At 35.1% G+C, this 19,369-nt stretch overlaps 1 protein-coding gene across 1 annotated transcript; it reads left to right on the forward strand.

The window, feature by feature from the left end:
* Positions 1 to 4,453: 4,453 nt before the first annotated feature.
* LOC118744812 (inositol-3-phosphate synthase) lies at positions 4,454 to 18,725 on the forward strand. Its single transcript, XM_036478163.1, has 5 exons — positions 4,454 to 4,639; positions 4,707 to 4,959; positions 15,199 to 15,897; positions 15,965 to 16,207; positions 16,452 to 18,725. The coding sequence occupies exons 2-5, from the start codon at positions 4,834 to 4,836 to the stop codon at positions 17,085 to 17,087; spliced, it is 1,704 nt and encodes a 567-aa protein (XP_036334056.1). The 5' UTR covers positions 4,454 to 4,639; positions 4,707 to 4,833; the 3' UTR covers positions 17,088 to 18,725.
* Positions 18,726 to 19,369: the final 644 nt, after the last annotated feature.

Raw genomic sequence — 19,369 nt, forward strand, 5'->3', positions numbered from 1 at the left:
AAATAAAACTGTATTAAAAATGTCACCTACCTGTCACCTTTTAATCTCAGAATTCCCGTCGTTGCTAATAAATTAACCTAATTTTATTTATTTATGGTTCTCTGCAGATTTAACTCTCGTGAACCAGCAGAAATTTGGGACATTACAAATTTGCAATAAAATTAATTTTTCGTCATGAGTCGCAAAAGGCCACTTGGCGAAAGCAGCAAAGAAGGTGAATGTAATAAAATAACCTATTCCGTGGTGGAAAAAGATTTACGATCGTCGTGCAAAAATGACTCCGTATATGATCAAATACAAAAGGATGTGGAGGAGATGTCGTCTCTATTTGTCGAGGTATCAAGATACATTCACTTTACCTTGATGAAACGTTAGGAACAAGAAAACTTTGAGCCCATAAATTTTCTTGACTGTTATTACCAGTTGATGCTAAAGAAAAAAGCGAAGTACACAATAGACCAGGAGTATAATATGCTGCGAAAAAACCTCAAGTTGTACGATAGTTCTGACTATATACGAATAAATTTCTGACTATATTCCATAACAATATTTGGATGCTGAAGAAATACATTTGCCGACAAAACAGACTGCAACCAAATTGCGCAACAACTGGTACCAAACAAAGAAGAGAAAATGTTAATCTGCATCGGATCAACAGACATTGCTGCGAACTCGACAAAAACAACGGCATGCAGATATTCTGATGGTTAATGAATTCAGAACAACCAAACTTTTCGCAAAATGTTACAACGTAAACCTGACGTCCAAATCGCCCCACAGGCTGCAGTTTTGCCAAAAATGTGGTACTTGCTGGAATCGAGACGTCAATGCTGGGAAAAACATTCTCTACCTAGGAGAATGTATCATTAAAAAATAAGAAAAACACCTCAATTTATCAAAATAAGATGTCATTATTTCATATATGGCGAAAAATATGTACATCTGACTGGCAACAGTTTAACTTTAATTAGTTATCATAAATACGACTGCACGTGACCGTTGAATAATTATGTACAAGCTAATGACTGTATGAGTTTCTTAATGGAAATTCTTCAAGCCGTATTTCCTACCTACTTATCTCGAAAGTACATATAGTATGTACATATGTGAAATACAAACGTCCCAACCACGTAAGTTTTTTTCAGGGACTGCATTTAACTGGCGCGTGCACAGTTGTTGAAAAAATGTGTATTAAACTAAAATAAAATAATTTTAAAAGATAAATATTAAAAAATAAAATGTTAATAAGCCACAATAACACTGACAAATACATAAATTTAAAAGTTTTGATAAACAATTTTAAGTAATCAACTTGAATAACAGTTTCAAAATGGTTCTCTTTTTTATAAAGAAATCGCATTTATCGCTAGTATATTTCAGGACGAATGGATAAGGATCGAACCAAGAGCTTGCGTGAGCAAATCCAATTTTTGGCAGCCAATGTCAGTTACGCGGTTTTGCAATATGACGATACGCGGTTTTGTACTTTAAACGACGATATAGAAAACAGAGAAATGTGTTAAAAGGAAAAAAAGTTTATATGAAATTTATGCAGATAAAAAATTTAAAAGGAAAATGTTAAAGAAAAAACAAGAAAAACAAATTAAATAAAATCGAAAGAAAATATGTTAATAGTAAAAAAAAAAAATATTTTTAAAGCAAGCTTTCTAAATATGAACGAAATCGGACATAAATAATGGTTTACCAAATATATCGGATGGTGCGCCACCTATCAGCAAAGTTTTTAGTGGAGTTATCATTTTCATGTTAATATACGTACTAAATATGAACTAAATCGGACTATAAAAGCGGGTTTTGTAAAACATATCGACTTATGCGCCACCTATCTGATTAGCTCCTCTTTCATATTGCAATGCCATCGGGTTCTGAGCCAACTGTGCAGTTTCAAGTCTCTAGGTCATCGGGAAGTTGGTCGAAAATTGATTGCAAGATTTGCCCCTAACAAACATACATACATAGTTATGTTTCTATGTATACATACATACAGAGTAAGTTAAATAAACGCTTGTAAGAAAAAAGATTTCACCATTAGTTCTCTAATTTTTAGTTTGTTTTTCTCTTAATATTCTTCAAGAAAAAAAAACAAGTCACTAATTGGAGTAATAAAAACAAAATAAAATAAAAAAAGTTTTACCAGAACGCACGGTGAGCAAATGCAGGCTTTGTAGCCGGCTCAACGCTGGCACAAGCTAGTGCCGGTTACAATAGAGATGCCGGCAGCAAAATGTTTGGCGCTCGGCCCCATACAAGCTCACGCACACACAAGCAAACACGTGCACCAATAAATTTAAAACACATTTCAATTTACAAACTAACATACATACATACATGCAGTCATGCTAATAAACATACATAAATACATATGTACGTACTTTATATACATACATATGTACGTATGTATGTATGTATATGCAGTTTGTCTGAATTCCCGATCATTTCCTTGCTGCATGCGCGATATCCCAATTTAGCGGTTGGGGGTGGGGGTGTGCATGTACTGCTCCCCTTTGTTGCGATACATATTTATGTATGTATGTATGTATGTATGAATGTATGTATGTATGTATGTATGTATATATGCATGTATGTGCATCAATGCGCGTATTTTGTTCTTTTTAATTCCCACTAGAACTTGAAGGGAGATCTCCCGCAGTGAGGAATTAACCCCACGTCTCCACCTTCTACAGATTTTGTTAAAAAAGCTGTTTTAAGACAGAAATGTCAGGTGGAGACCGCAAATTTCCACTGTTAAACCATATCTGTCTTGCCGAATTTCTTACCACCGCTGTCTTAACATCAGCTGTCATTTGGTAGTTTTCATTTTCCCGCGCCATCTACATTGGGTACAGATCGATCTGAATAGCTTGATGCCATTTTGAAAGTGATATATTAAGCCTTGGTTTACACCGGACAATATCGTCAAGACAATTATGTCAAAATGATGTGTTTGTTGTAAACACGGCGAATTCATATTACAATATTGTCCGGTGTAAACCCTAAATAAGACAGCAAGTTGCCCACATGAGAAAGCGGGACAAAGTTAAAACAGAAATTTGACAGATGTTAATGACACATTTAGTAGAAAATGGAGACGTGGGGAAAACAGTACTCCCTTGGGTATGGTTTCGAAGCAATAGGCGAGATTTTTCGCGTATGTAAACTTATTAATGATAGCAGGAAAGAAAAATAATAAGATTAGAAGTAAAACTAAAGTCCTAACCTCACTCGAAAAAAGGTTCGCGTCAAACAAAAGTGTTAACAGATTGAATCGTTTCGTTTCTGTGTATATCTTACCATTTTTACAAGTTTTTTTCTATAACGTTTAACTTTCATATAATTTTTTATACTATCATTAAAAGGTTAAATAATTGGACTGCGTAAATAGCTAAATCTTTTAAACTAACGTAAAGCTCAGGAGTAATGTGGGAGTAGTCTCCTTTGACTACATAAGGCAGGATTAGAGGGGAATAGAAACAGTATTTTTTTTTTTAATTGGACAAGATGCTTGCCGGATGACGCTTATGGGAGTACTCCCTTATTGCTCGTTTGGGAGGAATGTGCAATGTTTTTCTGGTTGACTTCCTTATTGCCTATATACGAGGTTTGTTGGAGGTTATTCCAACAATACACAAGGGAGTACTCACCGAGCAATCTCGTGATGCTACCAAGTTCTACTGGGAAGCTATTGAAATACATATTGGCATACACTACTTCTTACATATGTAGGTACATTAGGGTGGTCCAAAAACAGCAAAGTCGGAATTGTAATGCTGTCACCCCCTAGGATTGAACAATATCCAAAAAGTATACCCCTATTTTTGTTTTGAAATCAAAAAATATTTAGAGGTCGCTCAAAGCGCTCAAAGTTTTCCATGTATTTTTATATGGGAAAAATTAAATTTTTCGTAGAAATGCTATAGAATTCTTGAAAATCAATATTTTTCGATCGGAGAACGCTGGTTCTCTTCAGGATACTTTCAATAATAATAGCCAATTTGTTTATTTAACCATTTTTTCATCGCAACTATAATTTATAGGTCCGCCAAAAACCCACAAAAAACCCGAAGAATGCTATGGGGCAGTCATGCCCAGCAGATAAACAGAGTTTTCTGGTAGAAAAATGTTGACTTTTAACTATTCTATACCATTTCTACTAAAAGTTGTTTTTCCCCATATAAAATACATGGAAAAGTTTGGGCGCTATGATTTCAAAATAAAAAAATAAGGATATACTTTTTTCGGTATAGAACAATCCTAGGGGGTGCGAGCATTAGAATTCAGACTTTACTTCTTCTACATGCATTTTTTTGGACCACCCTAATGTACATACATACATACAATAGAATCGTGCAGCACTGGTGGTGGATATGATTGCTTTGAGCTGTTTTGGGGAACGCGCAAACGCCGGCTGGTTATGAGCATAAATAGGAGCGTTTGGCGCATTGAGAGTTCATTAGTTGAAAAACCGCCAAACTGAGCTGAGCTGTGAGTAAAAAGCAATTTGGGAGTCGGCAACAACAATACAGAAGTTCCTGGAAGAATTAAAAAAAAAAACGAAAAAAGAGGAGGCCACACTACCAATTATATATTTTGCAAATACTGAGATAAACAACGCAAAAGCGTAAATATTTTAAGCATTTTAATAAAATTATTTCAAAAAAGACTGTCATAACCACCGCAATTTTTAGAAAATTGTTTTTGTGCGATTTCTGTAATTTAACATTTAAAAAGGCATCAAAGCACAAAGTGCCAGCAATAAAAAACAGACTTTAAATTTGTTAAACAAAAACCAAAGCAAAAAAGTACTATTTCAACATGAAAGTGGACACTGCTAGCTTGGAAGTCATTTCGCCGAAAGTGCAAATCAGCGACAATTACATCGAAACCGATTATGAGTATCAGACATCGCATGTCAGACACACCGCAAATGGCAAAATTCAGGTAAGTTGCAAAAATTAAAAAACAAAAACCCTAATAAAAAACGGGCGTGTGCGAAAAGTGGGAAGAATTTGAACGAAAAATAAGAAAAATGTATTTTCCTATAAAAGCGAAAAATATTGTATACACAGTTTATTGGTGATTTCATAGTATTAGGAAAGAGGTGCAACTTTCTTACATCCATAGATACTTATGTATGTATGTAAATAAAAAAATGTAGGTTCATAAATATGTACATACATAAGTAAGTGCATAAATATGTACGCATGTAAATAATGCTTTTCAGCCATAATTTTGTTGTTTGCCATTTATTGATTTTCTTCCACATTTTTATACATACTTATCTACATATGTATGTATGTACAAATGTATGCATGTAAAAATTGTGTATTGCTGGAACATTTCCAGAACTGAACAAATATGTATATATGTACATATGAATATGTATAAAACTATATAAATGTGTACACATGTATTTACTTACCCTGCTAAGTACGCACATCAGAAAAAGTCCTGACATCCATTGGTTTTCGGTAAAAAATTTATGATGTTTCTAAGATTTGCTGAAATTAAATGAAAAAGTTGTAAAAAATACTTTTTAATATATTATTAGCCAAAATAGGTTAAATTTATAGTCATGTGTAGTTTTTTATATTTGAATTTATAAAGCAAATCATGTACTTGAATAAGCTTTTGAAAATTTAGATTTTAAACTGAGAAAAGATGAATTTAATTTTTTATTCGATTTTTGCTTTTTTTTAAATAAAACGATTTAAGTTGTTCATGAACCAGTATTTTTGATTTAATTGGTGAAATAATTAAAAAAAAAACATAAAAAAAATAAAAATTAAAATAAAAAACAGTGCGCGTTTTGGTAATGCGGTTAGTTTTGTTTATTAAAATTATTAATATTTTTCTTAAAAAGAGAAATATATTAAAAGGAGAACGTTTAATTTTGGAATTAAATTAAATTTGCTAAATCCAAAAGAGGCAACGAAAATCCAATAAGGCTAAAATAATACGGGGTTTTGCTTTGCTTTAAACACGCAAAATGTTGTTTTTAAAGTTTTTCGAAATAGTACTTGAAGAAAGTGGCTAAAAGAAGTTTTTTCTCTCTGTGCACACTAAAAAATTGGTTGTAAACTAACTGAGTTATTAAAATTTTCATAAAAAATAATTTAAGAATATTGCCCTTCACTACATGCTGCTGAATTAAAAAAAAAAAGTTTAAGCAAGCATTTTTGAGTTGTTTAGTTAAACCTTTTATTAATTTTGTGAAAAGTTGAATAACTCAGTCAGTTTTCAACCGATTTCTGAAAATAAACATTCGTTTTATTCGTTGTTAAACGTTCTTAAATGTTGTTAAACGTTCTTAAATGTTGTTAAACGTATGCAACACCTTGTGAACTCCCCAACTTAACCGTCCGTTGTGTGAAAGTGTTTTTAATGGACAAACTACGACTTTGATGTCACTTACGCTTATTCAATTATAACTTCAAATAGTTTGGCGTTTGCTCTGAATTACTAATTGGCGATATTTAATGCAAATTATTGTTTCTTTTTAATTGTTCCATTTTATAAAACCTTTTATTTTTAAAATACTTAAAATTTACCTTCTTTATTTTACATTTATTTTTATTTTATTCAAATTATTACAACTTTTATTTACTCAACTTTTTAATATATGCATATTATAAAACATTACTTTTTTGCATTCATTTTGCTTTAATTTTGTCTCACTAGTATGTACATTTTTTTTTTGCTATGTGACCTTCGCCTTTAAATTTTCATCACAATCCTTCCAGAAACTTCGAATTTTCCAGCATATGTATGCATGATTGTATGTATGTTTTCTTATGATTATTATTACGTACAACTAATGTACATATGTACATTAGAGTGGTCCAAAAATGCATGTGAAAAAGTAAAGTGGGGACTTTTATTGCCGCCACCACCTAGGAATGTTCTATACCAAAAAGTATACCCCTATTTTTTATTTTGAGAAAAAAAAAATTAGAGAGTGCTCAAAGCGCTCAAAGTTTTCCATGAATTATATATGGGGAAAAACTACTTTTCGTAGAAATGGTGTAGAATTCTTGAAAACCAATATTTTTCCATCGGAAACCTCTGTTTCTTTTTACGAGACTGCCAATAATAATACGCAATTGTTTCTTTAACCATTTTTTATGGTAGCTATATTTTATAGGTCCGCCAAAACCCCCCCCCCCCTGGCATTTTCTGCTGTTTTAAAAAAATTTTAGTATGAAAAAAATGCTTAAATAAAAAGTTGGATATTAAAATTGGAAGTATGCTGAAGACAACCACAGTTTTCCGATCGAAAAATATTGATTTTCAAGAATTTTATACCATTTCTACGAAAAGTAGGTTTTTCCCCATATAAAATACAGTGGAAAACTTTGAGCGTTTTGCGCACTCCCTAAATATTTTTTTGGTTTCAAAATAAAAAAGTGGGAGTATATTTTTCGGTATAGCACAATCACGACTTTATTGTTTTTGGACCACTCCAATGTATGTACATACTTTTAGTCATACTAGATACAACTGTACATGTACCCTGCAGGGAAAGCTACTAGTTGTGAACTAGAATGCTACCAGTTTGCGTTTCAGCCCAACTAGTTCACTTGGTATCCCTTTTCAATGTTAGCGATTGGTATTTTTAAGATGGGGGTGTGATGGGAGATATCAATTGTCCGCTTCTGCATCAGCACCATATTTACTTTAATCACCTCTAGCGGACTACCTGAGATCTCAGAACCAGTGTTGCCGTTTTGTATTTTTTAGAGTAGTGAAAAACGTATTTTTTGGGGAGTATTTTGAAATGTGGGGGAGTATGCCCCTAAGGACCCTTTAAGCCTAACTTAAAGCCACTTAAAGGTTTAAAAGAAGTAGGTGTCCTGAAGAGTCAGGTGGAAATTATTGGGGTAGAGACCTAGACGTGTTTCTTAATGTCCAAGGACGGGGACAACATAATCGAAAATAGGTGGAGGGGTATTGGACCAAATGAGTGCAAGTCATTGGACAATCTTTAAACTAAGTACGTCTTAACTAGGCAATGCAAGTCTCAACTAAATTATGTTGGCAAACAACGCTCGGTAATGACTGGGAAGCTCCGAGGGGCTGCTTCATTAAGCAACTAGTATAGCAGACATTTTTTGGAATTCCTAAGCATTCATTTCGCGAGGCACAAACCGTTGAATGCGATTGGGATACTTGACTATCTTATTTGCCCTTCCTGTCTTTATGAAAACGAAACTGCAGGCCCCTTTTTGTGCTTCGGTCCCAACCCCGCAAGTGCGGTATACATTTGTACTTGTTGTATAGCTTAAGAGTACAACTCCAAAACAAGCTTTTCAAGCGTGCAGCGCTCTATTCCGCTATACGTTTTATATTACGGCTTGAGCGCCAAAAGCCTGCACGCCTGAAAAGCTTGTTGTGGAGCCCTATTCTAAATGCTCTTTCCTGCACGCGTTATGTGTTCGGACCAATAAACGAGCTTTTCCTCCAAGAGTGCAAAAGAGTTTTATACCCAATATAAATTCATTACTGCAGTCGTAAGTTTTGAATGATGATAAATTTTTAAGAAACTTAAATAAAATTTGAAAAGGAGAGTGTGATCGGAAATCATTCCAAGCAATGTGCTTTAAGGGCCGGTTGTTCAATGTCTGATTTGCAGAAATCGGAGGTAGAAGCTCCGGTTAAATACAATGACTGCTTTATCGATCACATGTTATAAGCATGGTGACGAAAACGTCGATAATGATGTTTAACCGGCAAGTAGTGATAACCAGACATTGAACAACCGGCCCTAACAGTGTAAAATAGTAGTATAATCGGTCCTTGGGGAGTACGAGAGTATGAATAACAAAACAGTGGTAAATAACTCCTATATTAGTACTTTCAGCAGCACTGATCAAAGCCAGAATCGGTAGTTTTCACTCGACGACACAGCCGACATTTGTGAGGAAAGCAATGAACTGCATTTTAGTTATAGTTTTGGCAATTCAAATACAGATGGACGCTGATCGTATAAGTTGTTCGAAATCGTCGAAATGGTAGGCCGTCGCTTTAGTTCACATTAGTTAATGAACTAATATTTTTGCTGCCTAGTTTGGCATTTCACTGCACCCAGAAAAAACTCAGGAAAAATATTTCTCTCAACACATGATTTGGTAACTTTAACTAGTTCAGCTTTTCACTGCAGGGTTGATATGTCTATATGTACTTGTACAGAAATGCAGTACCCCACAGCCGATTTGTGCATGTGCATTATACATATGCACATACATATACACGTAGGTCTCTTTTTAGACGGTTTTTTTAATGCGGATTTGAATTTATATTTTTTCGCTGTTTGTATGTACTTACGAACATATGTACACATGTATATAGATTTGTTTACCAATACATATGTACATATGTATGCCTTTGCATTGTTTATAATCTGTTGATCCTTACCACACACATTGCTCAGTCAAAATAAGAAAATGTATTAAATCCAAACAGTTCAAGTGCGTCAAAGAGTAAGGAGAAAATTAACTAAAAACTGATGCAATAAAAAAATTCAAATTCTGGAATGCTTTGTTGAACTCGGCCAAAATTGCTTAGGCGGTTACATCGCCAAATAACAAGAAGATATCGAGCCCTAACCGCCCCAAAATAATGTAAGCGACATTTTTTTCAAAATTTTCTTTTTGATGCAGAAATATTTCTAGAGCATCTAGATGCATTTCTGCATCAAAAATAAAATTTTGAAACAAATTTCGCTTTACTTTATTTTGGCGGTTAAGACTCGATATACTTAGGGCCGGTTACTCAATGTCTGGTTAACACTAATCTGCGGTTAAACATCGTTATCGACGTCTTCGACTCCATAAATACAAGAGGGAGTCGGTAACGTCGATAACTATGTTTAACCGCAGATTAGTGTTAACCAGACATTGAGTAACCGGCCCTTAATGTAAGATACAATTCTCACTTTTTGCATTTATTTTTACTACGTATGTATGTATGTACAAATATACCTACAAAGAGAATAGTTCAAAACGCAATAATCCAGAGAAGCAAATGCAATATGTAGGAACAAATGTGTATAAATAAACCGCAGTAATATGAGCAGAGGCACGGCATCTTCTACCATTCGTCATGCTTCCGTAAATTCCAACGCACTCAGCAGAGAGATGACGCATGGGCATTAGGGCGCTAGTATATATATGTATGTGTATGTACTAAGTGTGTGTCTTTTGTGTTGCTATTCATGTAACTATGTAATTATTGTTGTTGTTATCAGTATTGCTTTATGTAAAAAATAAACCACAAATGCATAACAGCAATACCCACCACTCAATTGCTCGTCTTTCCCCTTCCCCACATCATGCATTAAACATCTACAGCGCATGCCTTTAATTAAAAGTGAAAATTGCCACTGGAAAAGCTTGGAATATTCCAAATGCATTTTTAGTTGTTTGTAATGGTGCTGTTGATGTGGGTGGTGTAAAGAAACAAAAAAAAACAAAAAATAGTATACAATAAGAAATGATCAGCTGTTGCTCTGTTACATACAACCGATTAGCACACATTCAATTCTACCACCCCACTGCGTTCTGCCAGCCGTGACGGCCAGTTCATGTTCAAGGTCGGTCGCCAGTTAAGTGAGACAGAAAAGCCAGCCATGTGCGCTCGTTTTTTGCAGCGAGTTGTTGTTCATTTATGCACATACATACATGCATACATACGTATGAAAAAATTTATGTAGATATTTTATTTTTTTGCTGAGAAGTGGGCCAGTTTGAGTTGCGCAGGGGTGGAAAATTTGGCACGTTGGAAAATGTTAGTAGGACCGGCAAGATTGTGTACTGTGGGCTATGAAATGGTGAAGTGAAAATAAAAAAATCCAATTTTCGCTTTATCATTTCATTTTATCATTTTCAACGATTCTCAAACATTAAAAGTTTTTACATAAATTTTTATTTGGTAAATAATTTTTAGTAAAAGATAATGCTAGTACCGAACAAATAAGTTCGTTAAAATGCATGGTTACCAGCGAAGCCGGCTTCGGTAGCGGTACGGCTGCCGCCCTACCAAATCGGAGAATCCGCCACGAGTTGTCTTCGCTGATGTAGGCTTTTTAAATGATCAGACATTTTAACCGGTCTGAAACCGCAACCATAAAGTTGCTTTTTTCGAGTAATACACTAGGGATCTTCAGGCGTTAATGCGAAATGCAATTGCAACGGTGCGAAATATGAAATTGCTAAATTTTATCAACAACAATACACCGAAAATCTCGCATCAGTTATTGCATTTGCTTATGGTTGGTATGGAGCAGTGATTCCCAAAGTGGTCTAGGGGGACCCACAGGGGTCCACAGAAGACTCGACGGGGGTCCACGGTGAGGTGAAAAAAATATGGGGTCCATGAGTTGTAAATGGGGGTCCACGAAGATTTATCTGGTTTCGATGTAAAGAACCAAAATGGTTGCTTGATAGCCTCTTTATTTAACTTTAATTTTTTTGAGTGGTGTATAGTGCTCTTTACGCACTGCTGCACTTACCGTCACTTTGTGTTTTCATACGTGGGGAAGCCTTAAAGGCCACCTGCAGACTAAAACGAACCGGATGTTGGTATGACAATGAGTGAGGCGCGGCGAAAATTTCTGGTGGCAGAGATTTAAGCACTTGTGTCTTGTCAATGCTACAGGATAGTACGCCACCATTACCTTTGTTGTAGAGATTCTATAATGATGAGTTCCTTGAGACTGAACGCTGGTTTGATTCCATCACTGAGACCGGACTCACACATTGTCGAATCTTCACTGATGGCTCCAAAACTGACTCTGGGTCATGATCTGGGGCCTTTTTCGAGGTTAATGGAGATAAGCTTCCCTTTTCTGTAGGGGAATATGCTTCGGTCTTCCAGGCTGAGGTAATTGCAATACTCAAAGCCATGGACGTGGTGGAACATAGGTGGAGGGGAAAGAGTTTACGTGACTGCAGTGACAACCAAGCTGCACTTAAGGCATTGACCAGCCCTCTATTTAAGTACTTCCAGGTTGTTTTACTCTGAGTGCCTGGTCACTCTGGAGTACCAGGTTATGAGACATCTGATTATTTGGCCTGAGTTGGCTCAGACCAGGCACTCCTCGGTCCGCAACCAGTTTTAGCACTCCCAACTTCGACAATCGAAGCCACCATCAGAAACTGGGCGCACATGGGCAAAACTCATGTTGCCTTCAATCTCACAAGGTCTATCTAATTTTTTGCTCTCACACTGCAGACAACTTTCTGGACTGCTGACTGGTCACTTCACGTGGCACAAACACCTGACTTTGATAGGCGTAAATGACAAGTCCATTTATCCATATTGCCTTGAGGAAGATGACACGGTGGAACACTTTTTGTGTTTCTTGCTGGCTTGGTTATTTGTCATAGATTTTTTTAAACTCGTTCTTTTCTCTATTGTCAGTTTCTGAATTAAAAGTTTGGCGTAAAAATCTTAACCGTTTTGATGTTTTAAGTTTTGTGTTTTAAAAATGTGTTAAATATTTTTCGCCTCACTTTGAAACTCGGAGCAAGGCGAATTAATATAAGGTGATAGCAGGAGTACAAAAACAAAAAATTTACATGTATTTTGTTTTTGCTTTGGCGGCATAAACTGTCAAAATCTGTAAGAGTGTGTGTAGAAATTCAAACAAAATTTTTCAATACACACATACACAAAATCAGCTGAGCTAGTAACACCACCTTATATTAATTCGCCTTGACTCGGAGCGATAAAAATAAAAATGATGCCATTAGCACAAATAAACTATTTTACATATACTCCACGTGCAAAGTCATTAGAGAGCTCTTAAAAAATATACTCTTCCGAGCGAGAGAGTAGTTTGATGTATTTACGAGCTCTATTTTTTAAAACCTACAAGTGTGTAATCACATTATTTTTATAACCAGAACACAAAAAAATATTTTACTTTTATTTTGGCCACTCTGAGTTTAGTTTTTGAATTCACCCGCGATGAAAATTTACATTGTTAGATCTAATTTTCACATTAATTTTTTTTACGAGCTTTGGGAATATTTAGAAATGTATCAGCAGGGGGGTGTTTTAAAGGGGTCTACGAAAAATAAAAGTTTGGGAACCTCTGGTATAGAGTGAAATGCAATGAGTGAAGCGAGAGTTTCGGCTGTGTTGTTGTTGATAAAGTTTTGCAATTTCACATTTCGCACCGTTGCAATGCATTTATTCTATTCTCTATTCTATTATCTGTACGAATCGCTTGGATTGTTGCGTCTTGAGAGATTCAACTGTACGTATGCATGTATGTACATATACGTATATATAAATGTGCTTACCCAGCAAACCAAAGTTTTCGAAATCTGAACGAAATCTTTAAGGGCCGGTTGTTCAATGTCTGGTTATCACTACTTGCCGGTTAAACATCATTATCGACGATTTCGACATCACGCATATAACATGTGATCGATAAAGCAGTCGTTGTATCTAACCGGAGCTTCTACCTCCGATTTTTGCTAATCAGACATTGAACAAGCGGCCCTAAGAGTATCCGAATTCTGTAAAAAATTTTTAACCAATCTTAAAAAAATCATATAAAGTGGTTGACACGAGCTGGTAAAGAGATTTCTTTATGATTTGTTAAAAAAATTCTGAAAAAGTTCTCAAAAAATTCTTCACATCGCAGCAATATTTTCATCGCTTTACCGATTTTCTTCCCAAAATTTCGTACATTACAAGATTTCTCTACTATTCAGAATACTCTGAAAGTATGGTTTCCATGCTACATGTGTACAAAGTTATACGGAGTTATAACCAGGTTTTGCATAATATATGTAACATACATACATATGTAGATATGAGTTGAAAGTCTATGCTTTCTAAAAGGTGTCAGGATGATAGGGTGAAAAAACCGGTTGTTTCTTGTTTTGATTAAACATAAAATTTTGTACATAATACATACATATACATATTTTTGGCCTAATCATCACTTAAAAATGAAGAACATTATTCAATATTTGCCATTTAAAAAAGTCCCCAAAAAAAGTGAAAGACGTAAATTCAAATGTGGTAGGTATTTTTAAGGGAAGTGTTTAATTGACTTTGCAAATATTTTTATAGACATAGACATCTACGCAAATACATATGTACACACATAAATAAATATTAATTAAGAAAAAAAAACATTTGAAATTTCTTCCGGTAGCATTTTTTTTTCATTAGTAAACAGGCGATTACGTCTTATACCATAGATATGCAAAACAACATGCGTTTGCTGCATAAATATTTACTATGAATATATGTACATATTTACATGCTTGCATACGCAGCTACAGACAAAAAAAAAACAATGTGTGGCTTTATTGGCATTCTCGTTGTTATCTTACCTAGACTTAAGTATTTAAGTAGATATAAAATTTTTGAAAGGTAGCTTTAAAATTTTTTAATATTAAAAAAAAGTTTGTTTTTAATATTTTAGCAAATTTTTTTTGGGCATTTGAAAAACTTCTATGGATACTTTTTAGAAAAAATATTTTCACAGTTGAACCTTTGAAAATTAATTATCGTTTTCATTACTAGCGTAGTTGAAAAAAGCTTCCAAAAAATTAGATTAAAAAATTTTAGGAACGATTTGTAGCAAAGTTAAAAACCCAAATAAATTATAGATTCCACAGATTTTTTTCTTATTTAAAGAATAATTTCAAGATTTCCCCCATCAAATCTAAGGGTCTTCTTTGTATCGCGATTCGAAAAGCAAATCGTTCGGATTCGGAATGCTTGGCACTTTGAATTTGTATTAGTCCGTGCCATTCGAATCGCATTGAGTTTCGAATATACAGAATACAATTCTAAAAATTTTAAGGTGAAAATTTCGCACATTCAATTTTAGTATAAATTTAAAGTAGCTGGGGAAATTTCTTGAAGGTATTGCTCATTTTTTTCATACATACATACCAAATACTTTGTATCACAGGAAATCCATAACATCTTTAGCAAAAATATTACAAAAAATCAACAGAAACAGCATTTTATTCTGGATGTGATATATTAATGAAAAGAAAAATACTATGTAAAAACAATTTTGGGTCCCACCCACCAGCCAATTATTAAAAATAGAGTTATTAAAATACTTAACTCTTGCAGTTATTCATCAAGCTCAATATTTAAGCTTCAATAAATATTTCATCACTTTCTTTCCTCCCTTTATTTCAGGTTCATCCTGAGACGACTACACTCAAGATACGCACCGATCGTCATGTGCCCAAACTGGGTCTGATGCTTGTTGGCTGGGGTGGCAATAATGGTTCCACACTGACCGCTGCTTTAGAGGCTAACCGTCGTCATTTGCAATGGCGCAAACGTACTGGCGTACAAAAAGCAAATTGGTTTGGTTCCATTACGCAAGCATCGACTGTACTAATTGGCGCCGATGAGGAAGGCAAGGATGTGTATGTGCCCATGAAAGATCTCGTGCCGATGGTTAATCCCGATGACATTGTCGTCGATGGTTGGGATATTAGCGCATTGAATCTGGGCGATGCTATGCGGCGCGCACAAGTTTTAGACATTGAATTGCAGGATCAATTGTACAAGGATTTGACGGTACTCAAGCCGCGACCATCCATTTACGATCCCGACTTCATTGCGGCCAATCAAGAAGATCGTGCTGATAATCTTATCAAGGGTACTAAATACGAGCAGTACGAGCAATTGCGTCACGATATACGTGATTTCAAGCAGAATTCTGGCGTGGATAAAGTGATCGTATTGTGGACTGCAAATACGGAACGATTCTGTGATGTGAAAGAGGGTTTGAATACCACTAAAGAGGAATTAGAGGCATCGCTGAAGGCGAATAAGGCAGAGATATCGCCATCGACAATTTTTGCAATGGCTAGCATTGATGAGGGTGTAAGTAGCAGCGTGTGTTGGATGAACTATACGTATATATATTTATATTTTTGCCATGTAATTACAGTGCACTTACATCAATGGCTCGCCACAAAATACTTTTGTACCTGGTCTTATCGAACTGGCTGAGCACAAGGGTGTATTTATAGCTGGCGATGATTTCAAGTCAGGTCAAACCAAGATAAAGTCGGTGCTGGTTGACTTCTTGATGGGTGCGGGCATTAAGCCTGTTTCCATTGTGAGCTATAATCACTTGGGCAACAATGATGGCAAGAATTTGTCAGCGCCGGAGCAGTTCCGTTCAAAGGAGGTGCGTAGAGTACAAAATCACTGAAATGAACGAAGACTGTAACTTGTAGTCGAGTCACTTTCGCATTGAGGTGTAAAATTTCCATACAGTATATTTTGGGGCAGGTGATGTAAGTACTTATTATTGGAATTTCGAATACACCTCACGTGATTTGACTCGACTTCGAAATACACGCATATCTATGTAATTAAGTAATAGTTATGAAAAAAGACTAAAACCTCCGCTTTCTTCGATTTCTCTACAGATTTCCAAGAGCAACGTCGTCGACGACATGGTCGAGTCGAATAAAGTACTCTACAAACCCAACGAGCATCCCGATCATGTGGTGGTCATCAAGTATGTACCCTATGTGGGTGACAGCAAGCGCGCCATGGATGAATACACTTCAGAAATCATGATGGGCGGCCATAATACGCTCGTCCTACACAATACCTGCGAAGATTCGCTGCTCGCCTCACCGCTCATTCTCGACTTGGTCATATTGGGTGAACTGTGCTCACGCATACAGCTCAAGAGCAGTCAACGCACCGACGCTCCATGGGTCTCCTTCAGCCCAGTGCTCTCGCTGCTCAGCTACTTATGCAAGGCACCGTTAGTGCCGCGTGGCGCACAAGTGGTGAATTCACTCTTCCGCCAGCGTTCGGCTATTGAGAATATTCTGCGCGGTTGCATTGGTCTACCACCCATCTCGCATATGATGCTGGAGCAACGTTTCGATTTTGCATCGATCACCAATGAGCCGCCCACAAAGAAATTGAAGAGTGCTGCCAATAGCTGCGCTATTGAATTGAATGGCAAGGGTGTCAATGGTCAAGTCGCAAAGGCAGTGGCGGCAAATGGCCATTATGCCAATGGAGATGCAAATGGTCAGCACCATTAATCATAGTTGGTATGCTGTAGCGCTAAGGGCAGGAAGGCATCAACTGAAGGCTGATAACGATTGAAGTATGGTAGTTGTTAGGCAGGCATTAAGTGACTACTTGTATGTACTCTCTATCTATCTAGTAAAAATTTTACGTACCAGTGTGCATCATTCCACATGAATTATTATTATTTTTTTGTTCAGCGTTTGTAAAAAGGGGCATCAAACTTACCACCCTCCCCACCATCCTCTGTTTGTGCTATTTTAAATAGGCGCACTTTTATAGAAATCTATAGTTTAGTATTTTGTAGTTTATAGCTCTCGAAAAAAAAACAGATAAACCTATGTACTTGTAAAGTTATAAACATGTATATTCTATGAAATAATAGTTATTAAACAAGCAGTTCTATGGAAAGAAATTTATAAAAAATCTTAAGTTTTTAGACTAGGTTCAAATTTTGTTGTGGAATATTTTATAGCAGACTTTTGCAAAAAGTACCTAACTAAATATAATCAGGGCTATTACTGAATCGTTCGTTAGATCTACGAAAATATGACCACTGAATCCGAATAGCTACGAGCGTGTGTATTCAAAGTTTATTCTATGTTCGTAGCTATTTATGTTCGTAGCTATTCGAATGCAGTTATATTATTTTCGAAGTTTTAACGAAAAATCATACTGCGACGGTTTCAGTGATAGCCCTGAATATTTTAATGAAAAATACCTACAATGTAAATAATCTTAATATTAATAAAAGAAAATATTAGAAAACCCTTTTGAAAAGTTCTTATGTTGAAAGTACATATATTTGGCATATTCTTTTTGTAAAATTTCCAAATTTTGATAAACAAGGCCTCTATAGAAACATAATTTTGTAAATTTGTAAAACGTTGGGAAAAAATTTTCAAGTTTTGTAATCACAACAAAAGAATTCAGTTATAACAAGAAGATAAGTATGTAGAGAGCGTGTTAGACGGGGCAATATTTCCATCTGTAGTGAAAAATTACTTTTTAAATTGAAAATAAAGTTAATTATAACTAAGCGAAATAACAAAGAACCGGTAACGCGGGTCACGGTTGCATTTTAGTTACCAGAAAGATTGCAAGAAATTTATTCGCTGTGTGCTTTCTGAAATTTGTTCTGCAATTCGTTTTTCAGAAATAAAAAATCAATTTCGAAAGCGTGACTGCTCATGCAACTGCTTTTAGGAATTCGATTTTTAAATTTAGCAGTCTTTTCGAAATACTTTACATTGCCACGTCTAACAGCCGTTTATGTATATTAAAAATAATAGCAGTTTTCCTTATGCATTTCTGTACATATATGTATATATCTTTATATGTAAGCCTTTGTATATTGGTAGCTTACGAGTGAAAATTTGCTAAGTCCATTTTTGCAAATTTTACAGGAGAGGAAAAAACTCTTGTTGCCATTTTTTCAAATATTTTTCAAAACTTCGAAGACAATATTTTTAGTGTTAGTTTAGCAAAGCAAAACTCCGCACGAATGAGAGGGATTCGATGTTTATTAAAAGATTTCGTATTGTTTTGGTCTTGTCGAACTTTCTGTGTTGTCTCTTTTGGATTTAGCAAATTTGCCTTTCTTTGCATAAAAACGGGAAGAAATAAAACTAATACTTTAATCCTTTTGAAGATGATGCATTTTTCAAGCAATTTCTCCTGCTTTCTATGCTTAAAATATGAATTTTTACAAGAAGTGCACTTAGCAACTTTTCACTCTAAGCTAGCGTTATGTATATAATAAATTTGTTGCTGGTGTTGGGAATGTATTAGGCGTGCATTAAAACCGTTAAAGATTGGTTATTTTTTACAGTACTTAGCCTTCTTTATGGCAATATTTTGAGTCAAAACGTTATGGGTGCGTTCAGAAATGCATCAAGCCAAAGCATCAGTCTCTTTTACTTCTAAATTATAACTGATGCAAATGCCTTATTTGCGCAACTAAGTTCCAATTAGGCATTTTGGACATTTCCATCAATTATAGTTTAGAAATAAATGCGTCTGATGCTTTGGCTTGATGCATTTCCGAACACACCCTATATTTTATGGCAATGAAATTAACCGAACCAAAATACATACATACATATATATGTGAGCCATTTTTATCTATATCTATATATCTACAAATATTCTTTTTAGTAAAATTTTATTTTGCAAAAATTGTCACCAACTTTCATATATTTACTGTCTTTAAACCAATGCAATTTTTAATTTGAATAAAGAACGACTTTGTCGGTTTTATTGGAAACTATGTACTATGCATTTTTTTAAGATAGTC

The sequence above is a fragment of the Rhagoletis pomonella genome, unplaced genomic scaffold (genome assembly GCF_013731165.1).
Source record: "Rhagoletis pomonella isolate Grant_MI unplaced genomic scaffold, Rhpom_1.0 Rhpom_scaffold_00008, whole genome shotgun sequence".
Lineage (NCBI taxonomy): Eukaryota > Metazoa > Arthropoda > Insecta > Diptera > Tephritidae > Rhagoletis > Rhagoletis pomonella.